The sequence below is a fragment of the Mobula birostris genome, chromosome 8 (genome assembly GCF_030028105.1).
Source record: "Mobula birostris isolate sMobBir1 chromosome 8, sMobBir1.hap1, whole genome shotgun sequence".
NCBI classification, from domain to species: Eukaryota; Metazoa; Chordata; class Chondrichthyes; order Myliobatiformes; family Myliobatidae; genus Mobula; species Mobula birostris.
In genome coordinates this window covers 93,245,182-93,259,153 of record NC_092377.1, presented here as the reverse complement: position 1 = coordinate 93,259,153, position 13,972 = coordinate 93,245,182, and the positions used below count along the sequence as shown (strand labels likewise).

Below are 13,972 nucleotides of genomic sequence, written 5' to 3'. Positions count from 1 at the left end.
TTTTTCAGATGAGAGTGGGATGATGTCAGAGGTTGGGAGATGATGGGTGGAAGTGTTAAAGAGCTGAAGATGACAAATCTGATAATTGAAATTTTTTTAAATCATTTGTAAATCACTAAACACTATTGTGTGAAGAGTAGCACATATTTGTACAAATGCTTTATCACTTTTCTCCTCTTGCCAGAGCTAAATAGCTAAACCTTTCTCCTTGGCTTTGTCTTATAGAAACATAGAAACATAGAAAATAGGTGCAGGAGTAGGCCATTCAGCCCTTCGAGCCTGCACCGCCATTTATTATGATCATGGCTGATCATCCAACTCAGAACCCCGCCCCAGCCTTCCCTCCATACCCCCTGACCCCCCGTAGTCACAAGGGCCATATCTAACTCCCTCTTAAATATAGCCAATGAACTGACCTCAACTGTTTCCTGTGGCAGAGAATTCCACAGATTCACCACTCTCTGTGTGAAGAAGTTTTTCCTAATCTCGGTCCTAAAAGGCTTCCCCTCGATCCTCAAACTGTGGCCCCGCGTTCTGGACTTCCCCAACATCGGGAACAATCTTCCTGCATCTAGCCTGTCCAATCCCTTTAGGATCTTATACGTTTCAATCAGATCCCCCCTCAATCTTCTAAATTCCAACGAGTACAAGCCCAGTTCATCCAGTCTTTCTTCATATGAAAGTCCTGCCATCCCAGGAATCAATCTGGTGAACCTTCTTTGTGCTCCCTCTATGGCAAAGATGTCTTTCCTCAGATTAGGGGACCAAAACTGCACACAATACTCCAGGTGTGGTCTCACCAAGGCCTTGTACAACTGCAGTAGTACCTCCCTGCTCCTGTACTCGAATCCTCTCGCTATAAGTGCCAGCATACCATTCGCCTTTTTCACCGCCTGCTGTACCTGCATGCCCACTTTCAATGACTGGTGTATAATGACACCCAGGTCTCGTTGCACCTCCCCTTTTCCTAATCGGCCACCATTCAGATAATAATCTGTTTTCCTATTTTTGCCACCAAAGTGGATAACTTCACATTTATCCACATTAAATTGCATCTGCCATGAATTTGCCCACTCACCCAACCTATCCAAGTCACCCTGCATCCTCTTAGCATCCTCCTCACAGCTAACACTGCCACCCAGCTTCATGTCATCCGCAAACTTGGAGATGCTGCATTTAATTCCCTCATCCAAGTCATTAATATATATTGTAAACAACTGGGGTCCCAGCACTGAGCCTTGCGGTACCCCACTAGTCACCGCCTGCCATTCTGAAAAGGTCCCGTTTATTCCCACTCTTTGCTTCCTGTCTGCTAACCAATTCTCCACCCACACCAATACCTTACCCCCAATACCGTGTGCTTTAAGTTTGCACACTAATCTCCTGTGTGGGACCTTGTCAAAAGCCTTTTGAAAATCCAAATATACCACATCCACTGGTACTCTCCTATCCACTCTACTAGTTACATCCTCAAAAAATTCTATGAGATTCGTCAGACATGATTTTCCTTTCACAAATCCATGCTGACTTTGTCCGATCATTTCACCGCTTTCCAAATGTGCTGTTATCACATCCTTGATAACTGACTCCAGCAGTTTCCCCACCACCGACGTTAGGCTAACCGGTCTATAATTCCCCGGTTTCTCTCTCCCTCCTTTTTTAAAAAGTGGAGTTACATTAGCCACCCTCCAATCCTCAGGAACTAGTCCAGAATCTAACGAGTTCTGAAAAATTATCACTAATGCATCCACTATTTCTTGGGCTACTTCCTTAAGCACTCTAGGATGCAGACCATCTGGCCCTGGGGATTTATCTGCCTTCAATCCCTTCAATTTACCTAACACCACTTCCCTACTAACATGTATTTCGCTCAGTTCCTCCATCTCACTGGACCCTCTGTCCCCTACTATTTCTGGAAGATTATTTATGTCCTCCTTAGTGAAGACAGAACCAAAGTAATTATTCAATTGGTCTGCTATGTCCTTGCTCCCCATAATCAATTCACCTGTTTCTGTCTGCAAGGGACCTACATTTGTCTTTACCAGTCTTTTCCTTTTTACATATCTATAAGAGCTTTTACAGTCTGTTTTTATGTTCCCTGCCAGTTTTCTCTCATAATCTTTTTTCCCCTTCCTAATTAAGCCCTTTGTCCTCCTCTGCTGAACTCTGAATTTCTCCCAGTCCTCAGGTGAGCCACTTTCTCTGGCTAATTTGTATGCTTCTTCTTTGGAATTGATACTATCCCTAATTTCTCTTGTCAGCTACGGGTGCACTACCTTCCTTGATTTATTCTTTTGCCAAACTGGGATGAACAATTGTTGTAGTTCATCCTTGCAACCTTTAAATGCTTGCCATTGCATATCCACCGTCAATCCTTTAAGTGTCATTTGCCAGTCTATCTTAGCTAATTCACGTCTCATACCTTCAAAGTTACCCCTCTTTAAGTTCAGAACCTTTGTTTCTGAATTAACTATGTCACTCTCCATCTTAATGAAGAATTCCACCATATTATGGTCACTCTTACCCAAGGGGCCTCTCACGACAAGATTGCTAATTAACTCTTCACACCTTTATGCTGCACACCTTTCTCAGACAAACCCAAACTACTCCTCAAGACCTTCCACAAGGTCTTAAACCAACCTTTAGAATGTGGTCTTGCTGTAGATACGGTAAGTTACTCCTCCAGAGGTTGAAAATGCATCTTTGTTCACTTGCTTTAACATGTGTATGTAGTAACAAACTCGGGGAGGAACTCATCAGGTCAGGTAGTATCAGTGGAAGGAAACAGACTGGATAGACCAGCTGAATTCTTCCAGCATCTTATTTGTTGCTCCATATTCCAGCATCTGCAGTCTCTTCTGTCTCTCTGCCTATGCAGTAGAAGCCCAGTGTTGTACTGCACTTTAGAAGTTCAGTTATATCAACTTGCAATTTTTAAGGTCAGTGTGTCATTGACTGTTATATGATATAAACTTTAAATGTTTAACACCATTAAATATGCCTTTGTGACCTTTCGCATATCAAATAACACTAAAAGTTTATGATCCACGTGAGCTATCACGGCGAGTTTCCAGTTTCCTGATTTTTAAGGTCTCCACTAAAGGCCAGTGTTAACGAAAAGACCATGGAATGTTAACCAGACTTCAGATCCACAAGTGGCCTTTTAAATGTAACCACCTTCAAGATAAGATAAAATTATGTTACAATTAAAAATTTGCTGCTCAGTAGTTAATCTGATGAAAATTGAAATAAAAGTAGAAAACACTGGAAACATTTAGTAGGTCAGGCATCTCCAGAAGAAGAAACAAATAATGTTTCAGGTTGAAGACCCTTCATCAGAACTGGGAAAGGGAAACAAATTTGATTTAAGTAGCAGGGAAGATGAGGGAGGGGTGGAGCAAAGGAATATTTCTAATAGAGTGAGACCGGATGATTAATGTGTCAGTTGAGGCAAAGGACAGTAGCTGTCTCTCTCCTTCATTGTCTGCTACCAAAACTAACTTGTTTCTCTCTTTCTCCTTCCTGAAATATTGACCATTTCTCTTTCCACAGATGCTACCTAAAACCTGCTTAGTGCTTCCAGTATTTTCTGTTTTTATTTTAGTTACATTGATGGAAATAGTGGAGTCTTAAATCACAAGATGTAATAGAAAATATGTAGTATCATCTGGCCTTACCTCAGTGTTGTAAATTCTACATAAAAGAAAAACATGCTGGCAGTATCCTTGTCAGGAATTTTTCATCTCCAAGCCGGAAGCTCTTGATATTCAGAGTGTGCTTTCTTAAAGCTTTCCTGTACTGCAACATCTTTCACAATTTCAACTTTCTTTAGCTGATGATGTTAAATACATTAGATTCTAGTTAATTGGAATTGGTACATGTTGGCTCAAGTAAGTGGTTGCCCCAATTAGCTGAAATAGTTAAAAAGGTATAAAAAAGACAAACTACCATTTAACTGAGTAACAAATTATATATTTAAATGAAATACAGAACAAAGTAGAACACTATCAAAACTACTACAGTACTATAAAACTGTATTGGTTCGTAATAGTTATCAATGGAGGAATTCACCCAGTGTATGCTGCCATATTCTTTTGATTGACTGTAAATGAAAAAAATCAGTGCAAGCACCCTATGCAGATAACAGACATACAATGCTTTCGTCAATTGCATCCTCCAATCTTCATTTTCATTGTAACATTCAAGATGATTGTTGATACCTTCAAATTCTCCATAGTCCTTAACTTGTTGAAGTAGTGAAATCGTTTTATTTTCACTCCCAGCTGTTTCTCACATCTCTAAGCTTGAATGCTTAAATCCGCTTTGAGCAAAACAGTTTTGAATTGTCTTACTGTTTATTTCTTGCCAACTGTCAGTGACAAAAATCATTGCTTTTTGAACTGAAATGCACACAGCTGAAGCTATTTTAAAAACTGTTCACTCTAAGCATGGTGTAATATCTAATGGCCACACAAGTGCACTCATCTGATGGTAGTTAGAAACTGTTTGGCAACAGTCTCCTGTCCCAGCTAAGCAGCATAGTGTCCCAAATAATTGGTTTACTACTTTTATGGTGGCATGTTTCTCTGCAGCAGTGTTGTACATCAACTTTACTTAAAGCTGTTGTAAAATCATGATATACCTTCCACACAGTGCCAACCTTAGTTTATATGGTGTTTTAAGAATATTTCAAATAATGTTTGTCAGAAAGTAAAATTTTGTTTGTGTATTTATAAAGATTTGCATACTAGTTGCACATTAGTTGGTTAAAATAACAAACCCAGCATTCAGATATCCATCGTTCAAATAATGAATGCTTTATAGTGTGCATAACTAGAACATTACTTCAGAGTCATTCTCTTTCTCTTTCAGTGTTTGTTTTCCAGTACTCACCCAGTACTGAACATGATTGCAGTTCATGTTCTCCTGTTTGTAAATGGTCGCAGCTCACATTTTGGGTCCTTTGTAGAGGAGCCTGTCCCACTATTTTCCCTATTTTTCCCACCCCAAAACCTCCCAATTTTCACTCCCCTTGGCCCTAAGTGATTGAGTACTAGCCAAGTATTTCATTGCCGTGTACTTTGTACTGTATTTTGTGTTAGAAAGTTCAGCACCGTGATTAATGAATATTCAAGCATAAATATCCTTTCATAGGATTAATTACTTCTGTGAGAATATTGATGATCTACTTTTAAATAAAAATATTGTATAATTCATCTTTGGGAAGGAATGATGTTTTACACAGCATTTGGTAACAATTCAGTAAGTTGTCTTGCTGTTAACTTAAGGTACAGTATTCCTTTTCTTAAAGCTTTGCAATAGAAATGAATGCAAATTTTAAAAATTCTATTAGCTTTGTATCCATTTAATTTTGTTCTGCTTTTAATTATAAATGAATGAAATTTGATTATGAAAAGAGCATTTTGGTTTATTCACAATATAGAATTACTGATTACAGTGCTTGTCCTGTTTGTTGAGTAGCATTTTTCCATTTTTCTTTCTCTTTTGCTTTAGACGATCCCGTTTGTTGAACAGAATCAAGAAAGTAGCTTTGTGGTTCTTAGCAGTGTACATATGCATTCCTTTCATAGTAAAGCTATGTCCAGCCATCCAAGCCAAGCTAGTCTTCTTAAATTTTGGTGAGTACTACACTATGTGCTACTGATTACCAATTCAATACACTAGACCATTCAAAGTATTATGCACTAGCATTGACCTTTAACTGTATAAATCGGAGTTCTAGAGTTCTTTCCTTAAGTCTATTGTCTTGCTATCTCTCTGTCATTTCTTATTAGACCAAGCTCTTTGTCCAAGCTTGTGGTAATTTTGACCAAAGATTTGTTTTTCCCTGATTTAGATAGGAACGAGCTAGTTACTGTTAAATTAGATCTTCACGCTCCTGTGACTAGCACTGTTCGACTTTACTACTAAATAAATCAAAGCCCTTGAGGCTTGCACCTATTCCCCTTGTGAGCTTGGTTGTTGTGCATTTTTTAAATGTAAATTTATAATGCATCTGCTTTTTCCTTGTAATTGCCCTCTACCTCTTAAATTTGCAGTTACTTTCCACATTTTTCTAAAATTTATGTGTTGCTAGTTAAACTTCACGTTGTTCTGTATAAGTGTGATGCGGTGTGCCAATTTCTTGATTTCTCCTGCCTATCTCTAGTCTTAGAATCAGAATATTATATATGAAATACCCAGGGCAGATCTGGGTATTCTCTTGAGAATATATATACAGGTTGAGTACCCTTATCTGAAATGCTTGGGGCCAGAAGTGTTTTGGATTAGGATTTTTTTTGAATTTTGAAATATATAATGAGATAGCTTGGGATTGCCATCATGTCTAACTTTGAATTTATGTGCTACCAGTGTGTACTTGCATTAAAAATGATTACATACCATTAATAAATATAATGTGTGCAGGGTAACAAAAGCAGCACAGCAGCATCGGGAGAATACCTGAATCAGCTGTTCAACAACAGCAAACAAAGGCAGGCTTTCAGTCTCCACCTGCCATGTTGTGTTTTGATTATAAGGTTACAGTACACTATTTGTACATTACATTTTTTTAGGTTTTATGTAAAATATGAAAATAATATTATAGACTGTTCTGCTGTTAGATTTTCAAAAGTGAGGCTTTAAAAAATTTAATGCTGTTATGTAAGATATAAAAACAATCGGCATCGTAGACTTGTTCTGGTGTTGGATTTTCATGATCAGCAGACAACTTGAAAATTTAATACCGTGCCTTTTCTTAAATTTCTGCAACTACCCTGCTGAATATTCAGAATTACTTTCAAATTTTCTGTTTGTTGTGATAAATCTTTACTTGTTTCATGATCAACATACCGTTAAATGGTATATGTTCATTCCGCTGACAATACACGATCAAGATCTTCATGTTTTTCCCTTATGCTGTGTTTTTCTATTTTTCATTAACTTCTGCTCATTACATATGTGTGGTCATCTCTCAGAGCTGCCTGTGGTGCCTAGAGACCTGTGTATCTCGCCTGTGAACCTTCCCAGCATCTTGTGGAATTTTCCATTTGTGACATCATGTCAGCGCTCAAAAAAATTGAATTTTGGAGGTTTTCGGATTTTGGAATTTGTCATTAAAATAGATGATAGCTTAGCATCCACAGATAATGTAGGCCTTTTGATCATTCTCTTTTAAGCAATGTTTAGTTACTTTTACCCTCAAATTAAACAGTCATATTTTATTGGTGGTCAGAAGTCACACAAGATGGTATTCTGGTTGTCACTGCCTCTAGTACAAGCTTGCACACAAATATATTTAATTACTGAATCTCAGTTTCTGTGGTTGCCATGGTGAGATTTAAATTCCCATTTCTAGATCAAACCAGACCTCTGAATACTAATATAATTACTTTTGCTGCTGTACTAACTTAAACTGTAAACAAAGTATTTTTATCAACACGGACACTATTGATTCCTTGCATAAGAGATTTTAGTGGAAAGCTATTTTGAAATTTAAATATTAGAAAATGTGCAAATAAGCATTGTTTGGGGGAAATTGGAGTAAATAGAATCAGTCTTTTGACAAAGGACATTTTATATAGATATGAGAAGGGGTTTCAACTTGCATGTGTACATCAGAGAATCACTGTAGATTTAATCTTAAATCTGAACTTTCATATGAACTTTGTTGTCATGAAAACTGTTTGTGGCTCTGTTTCTCTTTCTTAGTGCGGGTACCATATTTCATTGATTTAAAAAGGCCACAAGACCAAGGTTTGAACCACACATGGAATTTTTATCTTCAACCTGAAGAGATGATTACTATCGGTGCTTGGTAAGTAACTGAAGAGGCTTGTAAAGGACAGTAGAAAACAAACATTCCAGATATTGGAACATTTAAAAATAGTTATTAAAATACACCTTGCTTTCCTTTAAGGAAATGATATTTAATTTCATCTTTCAAAGATTAAGAAAATTTATTATCGAAGTATGTATATGTCACAATATACACTGCTTCACTGGGCAGAGAATTCCAGATTCACCACCCTCTGGAAAAAGCAGTTCCTCCTCAACTCTGTCCTAAATCTACTCCCCTGAATCTTGAGGCTATGTTCCCTAGTTCTAGTCTTACCTACCCTTGGAAACAACTTTCCTGCCTCTATCTTATCTATCTCTTTCATAATTTTATGTTTCTATAAGATCTCCTCTCATTCTTCTGAATTCCAGCAAGTACAGTCCTAGTCAACTCAACCTCTCCTCACAGTCTAACCCCCTCATCTCTGGAATCAACCTTGTGAACCTCATCTTCACCACCTCCAAAGCCAGTATATCCTTCCTACATGACAGCATGAGACAGGAATTGGCTATGATAGATTAAGGATGGACGGTGTATCCATGAACAACAATATGAATTATTCATTCTATTGAAAGTAAAACAGTAAAGAGGATACGGCTGTGACTTAGAACAGCGGTCCCCAACCACCGGGCCGTGGACCGGTACTGGGCCGCAAAGCATGTGCTACCGGGCCGCGAGGAAACGATATGATTTGGCGATATAAGCCAGCTGCACCTTTCCTCATTCCCTGTCACGCCCACTGTGGAGCTTGAACACACACGAGGTCATTAAGCGCGCATCATCCACGTCAGCGCGGGAAGATCAACTCCTCGAGTTTGCAAATGATGGTGGGCTGAAAAGTATGTTTGACATAACATCTCTGCTGGCATTCTGGATCAAAGTTAAGGCTGAATATCCTGAGATAGCCACGAAAGCACTGAAAACGTTGCTTCCGTTTCCAACATATCTCTGCAATGAATACAACGAAAACTAAACTGAGGAATAAACTGGACATAAGGAACCCCCTTCGAGTATCGCTGTCTCCCATCACCCCTCGATGGCACCATCTTGTTGCAGGGAACAAGTATTCAGCCCAGGGCTCCCACTGATTCAGCGATATTGGTGCGTTGCAATAATTTTATATGTTCATACGGGGAAAATATGTGCTGTGTGTTTGATATCCAAATGTTACTTAAAATGTTATGATGCTATTGAGTTATATAACCATATAATAATTACAACACAGAAACAGGCCATCTCTGCCCTTCTAGTCCATGCCGAATGCTACTCTCACCTAGTCCCACCGACCTGCACTCAGCCCATAACCCTCCATTCCTTTCCTGTCCATATACCTATCCAATTTTTCTTTAAATGATAATATCGAACCTGCCTCTACCACTTCTACTGGAAGTTCATTCAACTCTTACTTCAAGCTCCCCTGATAATTGACTTATCACTATATTCATGCGAGGAAAATATGCGCTGTGTGTTTAATATTAAATTCGTTAGATAAGCCCTTTTAGAAACAAAATTGAGTGTATTAGCCACTTATCACCTATATTCCGGTCATGATTAAAACCCTTTCACCCTCTGAACAGAATCACCAAAAACGATTTGTAGAAAAAAAATGGTCACGTACACGCATGCGCACAGGTGCCCGCGCAAGGCTGCATGGTCATGGTAGTCTTCCTCAGGGTAAACACAATGTATTTGACTACTACTCTTGTCCGTTGGCAACCCTACCCCCCCCCCCCCCGTGTCGGCCGGTCCGCAAGAATATTATCAATAATAAATTGGTCCACGTTGCAAAAAAGGTTGGGGACCCCTGACTTAGAAGATATTAGGCATAATATTAGATCCGATTGTATTCATTTTCTTTTTGCCCTTTATGCTCTTGGCCATGTAAGAGTAGTGAATATTCACCTATGTATACTGCTAATACACTCACCTTAGTGTCTATACTGCACTGAAAGTCAGGGATACCCTCACATTAAACTTGCCCCTGGATCCTTGCCTGCTTTCTCTGATAATTATATGACACTCTTAAGAGTTTAGCAAAGTTAACAGTCAATGTGAGGAACCATTTATTTTTGATAAATACTGCATTCATTTATGGGTGTCCCTCTGATTTTGACAGATGTGTTACTGGCAGCTTCTGGTCATATATGAGCCATGTATGCGTAAGTGTGACTGTATGTGCTGTGTTTTGCACCTTGGCCCTGGAGGAACTCTTTTTTTTAAAAAAAAAATGTGTGTATGGTTGAATGACAATTAAACTTGAACTTGTTAAGCATCCCTTAGACAAGGATGCCACCTGTGTCCATGTACTTGTAAAGATTCTATTGCCAGCTCTATAACATCATTTGAACATATAAGTATTCCCTGGACGCACACTCCTGTTGGAACGTTGCATTGTGGTGTGATTCCTCGGGGTTGCTTCCTGAGGTCTGAACTGTGAAGAAAGATGAGAAGGTTCCTGGTGCCACTGCGGGTCAGTTGTTATTCTCCTGCTTTGTCATTTCAGATTCTGATGAAATATAATCTTGCAATAACAAGAGGTTCCTTCTGACTTTTCTGGTTCTGTGGGAAAACCTGCCAATTCCTGGGAGTGCAAGGATAGAGATTGCAATTTGAGTCTGCCTACTTGATATATGTTTTGGACTCTATGCTCTGTCATTAACCCAAAGCAACATTCTTTAAAGGTTGTTATGTTTTTTTTTGTTGATGGGGCAAGATCAGTCTTGCAAACATCAATGTGGTGGAAAATTTTACCAGAAACAAATTTGACATTTCATTGCTGTTACTGCTGTTTGAGTGTACTGGGTACCAGAAAAACAGTATTGGGCTGCAGGAAATATCTTTAACTAAACAAAATCCACGTTAATGTAGTGTCAATTTCCATTGAAATGTGCACACAAAAGCTCACTAATGTTAAATTTGTAGGCATAACATTGTTTCTTGCTTGGCCCATTCTTCCAGCTTTCTGAGTAAACACCAGCACACTAGTCTGCCTTTGCACCATCTCTCATCCTTGTCTGGCATTCATTTTCTTCAAGCATCTGAAATGCATATTATTTTCTTTAATAGATACATGCCGCTTTGCAGAGAAATGCAGGCTGTCGTATAATAGTTGTTCCTTTTGAACTAATTTGAAACTACTTGGATCTGGGACTATATCACATGAATAACTGCAGAAGATGGCTCAGATTCTAGATCCTCAGCTGAATTTTTTTATGTCAAGCATTATAGAAAGTTACATTCAGTTACCAGTTTATTAGGTCCACCTTGTACACTTAGTTAATGCAAATATCTAATCAGCCAATCATACAGACATGGTCAAGAGGTTCAATTGTTGTTCAAGCCAAGCATCAGAATGGGGACGAAATGTGGTCTAAGTGACTTTGACAGTAGAATGTTTGTTGGTCCCAGGCAGAGTGGTTTGAGTACCTGAGAAACTGCTGATCTCCTGGTTTCACGCATACCAGTCTCTAGAGTTTACAGAAGATGGTGTGAAAAACAGAAAGTATCCAGCCAGCAGCAGTTTTGTGGGTGAAAAGACCATGTTAATGGGGGGTCAGAGGGGAATGGCCAGACTAGCTAAAGCTGATAGGAAAGCGAGGTGACTCAAGTAACCGTGTGTTACAACAGTGGTGTGTAGAAGAACATTTCTGAATGCACAACACTTTGAACCTTGAAGTGAATGGGCTACAGCAGCAGACGACCACAAATATAGCCATTGAGGTTATATAGAAATAATTATTGTGAGAACAAGAAAATACAATCCAGTGACAATTTGCCCAGGTCAGATATCAGAATCAAATCTGCTTATCTTTATCCTTTGAAAGCCCATATCCTTTTACTTCCTGCTGAAATTGAAACCAATATAGTTCCTCTTTGTATGTTTCCAATAGGTCACTGTTGTTCTGCTTAAAATGGTGGTGTGAGTATTCAGCGACTTCTGGCTGGATTTTTACTTGTCATTCAAGTTAAATTGCATTTGTTTGTTGTATATTCATACAAGTCTGTAATATTTGTTGAAACAGCAAAACAATTTTACTATATCTGGTTTAAATATGCATATTTGCAGCTTAACAATGCCATGTTGATGTAGATTAAACAAAGCCAAGTTTGTTCATTTCACTGTTGTTCAACTAGGAAACAAAAGCACCAGCGAAGAGAAAGTCAGTGTTTGCAGATGCAAAGCTGCCAGCAATCTTTTTGTGGAGCTGGATTAAACAAAAATATCAAAAGTGCATTTAGTGCCGTCCTCAATCATTTGTTAAATAACAAGACAGCAACTGGATTATTTAAACAAATGCTGAGGTTATTTTTTTTATGTATCGTTCTTCATCCTGGAGGTTAGAGTGATCTGTATCTTGTTTATTTCAGTGATACGGTTTGATAATGATGATGCTTTTTAGCACAGTACCAGTTGTTTGCTGCTAATTTTTCCAGTTAGACAAGGTAACCACACTAGTTCAGTGAGGAGGTCTATTACCAGCCGGGGATATGTATTGCTGAAATTCATTCAAAAGAAGAAAAAAAAGTAATACTTTTGTATTCATTAGCATAAATGGATGTTAGAGTAGGGGTGGGAAAATGAGACACTTTCCATTTAAGGCTCAAGAGCATAATGTTATAGGTCAGCAAGACATCTACCCCTCCACTTTCTTTGAGAAAGCACAGGAGAGTAAGGTATCTGGAGTCGAGATACTGTGATATTCTCCTGTACTAGCTGTTTTGTACTATTGCTGTGAAATTTTCAATTTGGTCCCAGGATTTTATCGAGAATGTGTTAAGATTATCCAAAGTTGTTTCATGGAAGATATTTGCAATTAGGAAACAGTAGTCAGCTCTGATCTTGGAGCTGGTGGTTCAAGTTTAGTGTACACACACACAGTGTCTTGGGAGTGACAGGAAATCTGAGTATTTAAACTCCTAACTTTCAACTTTACTATCATTTTCTGTACAGTTCAGTTAAATTGATACTCCTCACATACACATTCTCAGATCTGCCAATTTTGTGTGTTAATCAGACCATAATACATACCCCTGTTAGAGTCATAGAGCAGTATGCAGAGAAACTGGTCCTTTGGCTCATCTAGCTCATTCTGACCCATTGACCCTCACATGGACCATTGCTCTCCATGTCCCTCCCATCCATGTACTCGTCCGAACCTTTCTTAAATGCTGAAGTCGACCCCGCATCCACCACTTCTGCTGGTACCTCGTTCTACACCTGCACCATTCTCTGAGTGAAGAAGTTCTCCCTCAGGTTTTCGTTAAATACAGTAGATTGCAGTTAATTGGGACCAGTACATTTGGACCCAATTAAGTGGCTGCCCCAATTAGCTGAAATTGCATGGAAATAGTTAAGAAGATATAAAAAGGGACAGACTACTGTTTAACAAGTATTTAAATGAAATACAAGAACAAATTAGAACACTTCTAATACAATGACAGTACTAAAAACAAGGTATTAGGTATAATAGAATTCCTCCAGAGAATACTGCCCTGCTCTTTTGCTAGTAAATGAACAAAATTGGCACAGACTCCTAGTGCAAATGATGGACTGCCTTCATACAGTGCTTTTGATCAGCGGTCCCCAACCATTGGGCTGCGGACCGGTACCGGGCCGCAGAGCATGCACTACCGGGCCGTGAGGAAACGATATGATTTGGCGATATGAGTCAGCTGCACCTTTCCTCATTCCCTGTCACGCCCACTGTTGAGCCATTACGCATGTGAGGTCACTATGCGCGCACCGTCCGTGTCAGCGCGGGAAGGAGATCAACTCCTCGAGCTTGCAAATGATGGTGGGCTGAAAAGTATGTTTGATATAACATCTCTGCCGGCATTCTGTATCAAAGTCAAGGCTCAATATCCTGAGGTAGCCACGGAAGCACTGAAAACGTTGCTTCCATTTCCAACATATCTCTGCAATGAATGCAACGAAAACTAAATTACGGAATAGACTGGACATAAGGAACCCCCTTTGAGTATCGCTGTCTCCCATCACCCCTTGATAGGACCGTCTTGTTGCAGGAAAACAAGCCCAGGGCTCCCACTGATTCAGCGATATTGGTGTGTTGCAATGATTTTATATGTTCATATGGGAAAAATATGCTCTGTGTGTTTAATATCCAAACGTTACTT

General features: G+C 39.1%; 1 protein-coding gene across 3 annotated transcripts in view; it reads left to right on the top strand.

Moving 5' to 3' along the window:
- Positions 1-13,972, top strand: part of abhd12 (abhydrolase domain containing 12, lysophospholipase) — a 177,143-nt gene that overhangs the window by 26,767 nt on the left and 136,404 nt on the right. For all 3 annotated transcript variants that reach the window (XM_072265674.1, XM_072265675.1, XM_072265676.1), the window contains exons 3-4: positions 5,515-5,639; positions 7,711-7,816. In XM_072265674.1, the coding sequence (XP_072121775.1) occupies positions 5,515-5,639; positions 7,711-7,816 (231 nt within the window). The remainder of the gene's footprint in view (positions 1-5,514; positions 5,640-7,710; positions 7,817-13,972) is intronic.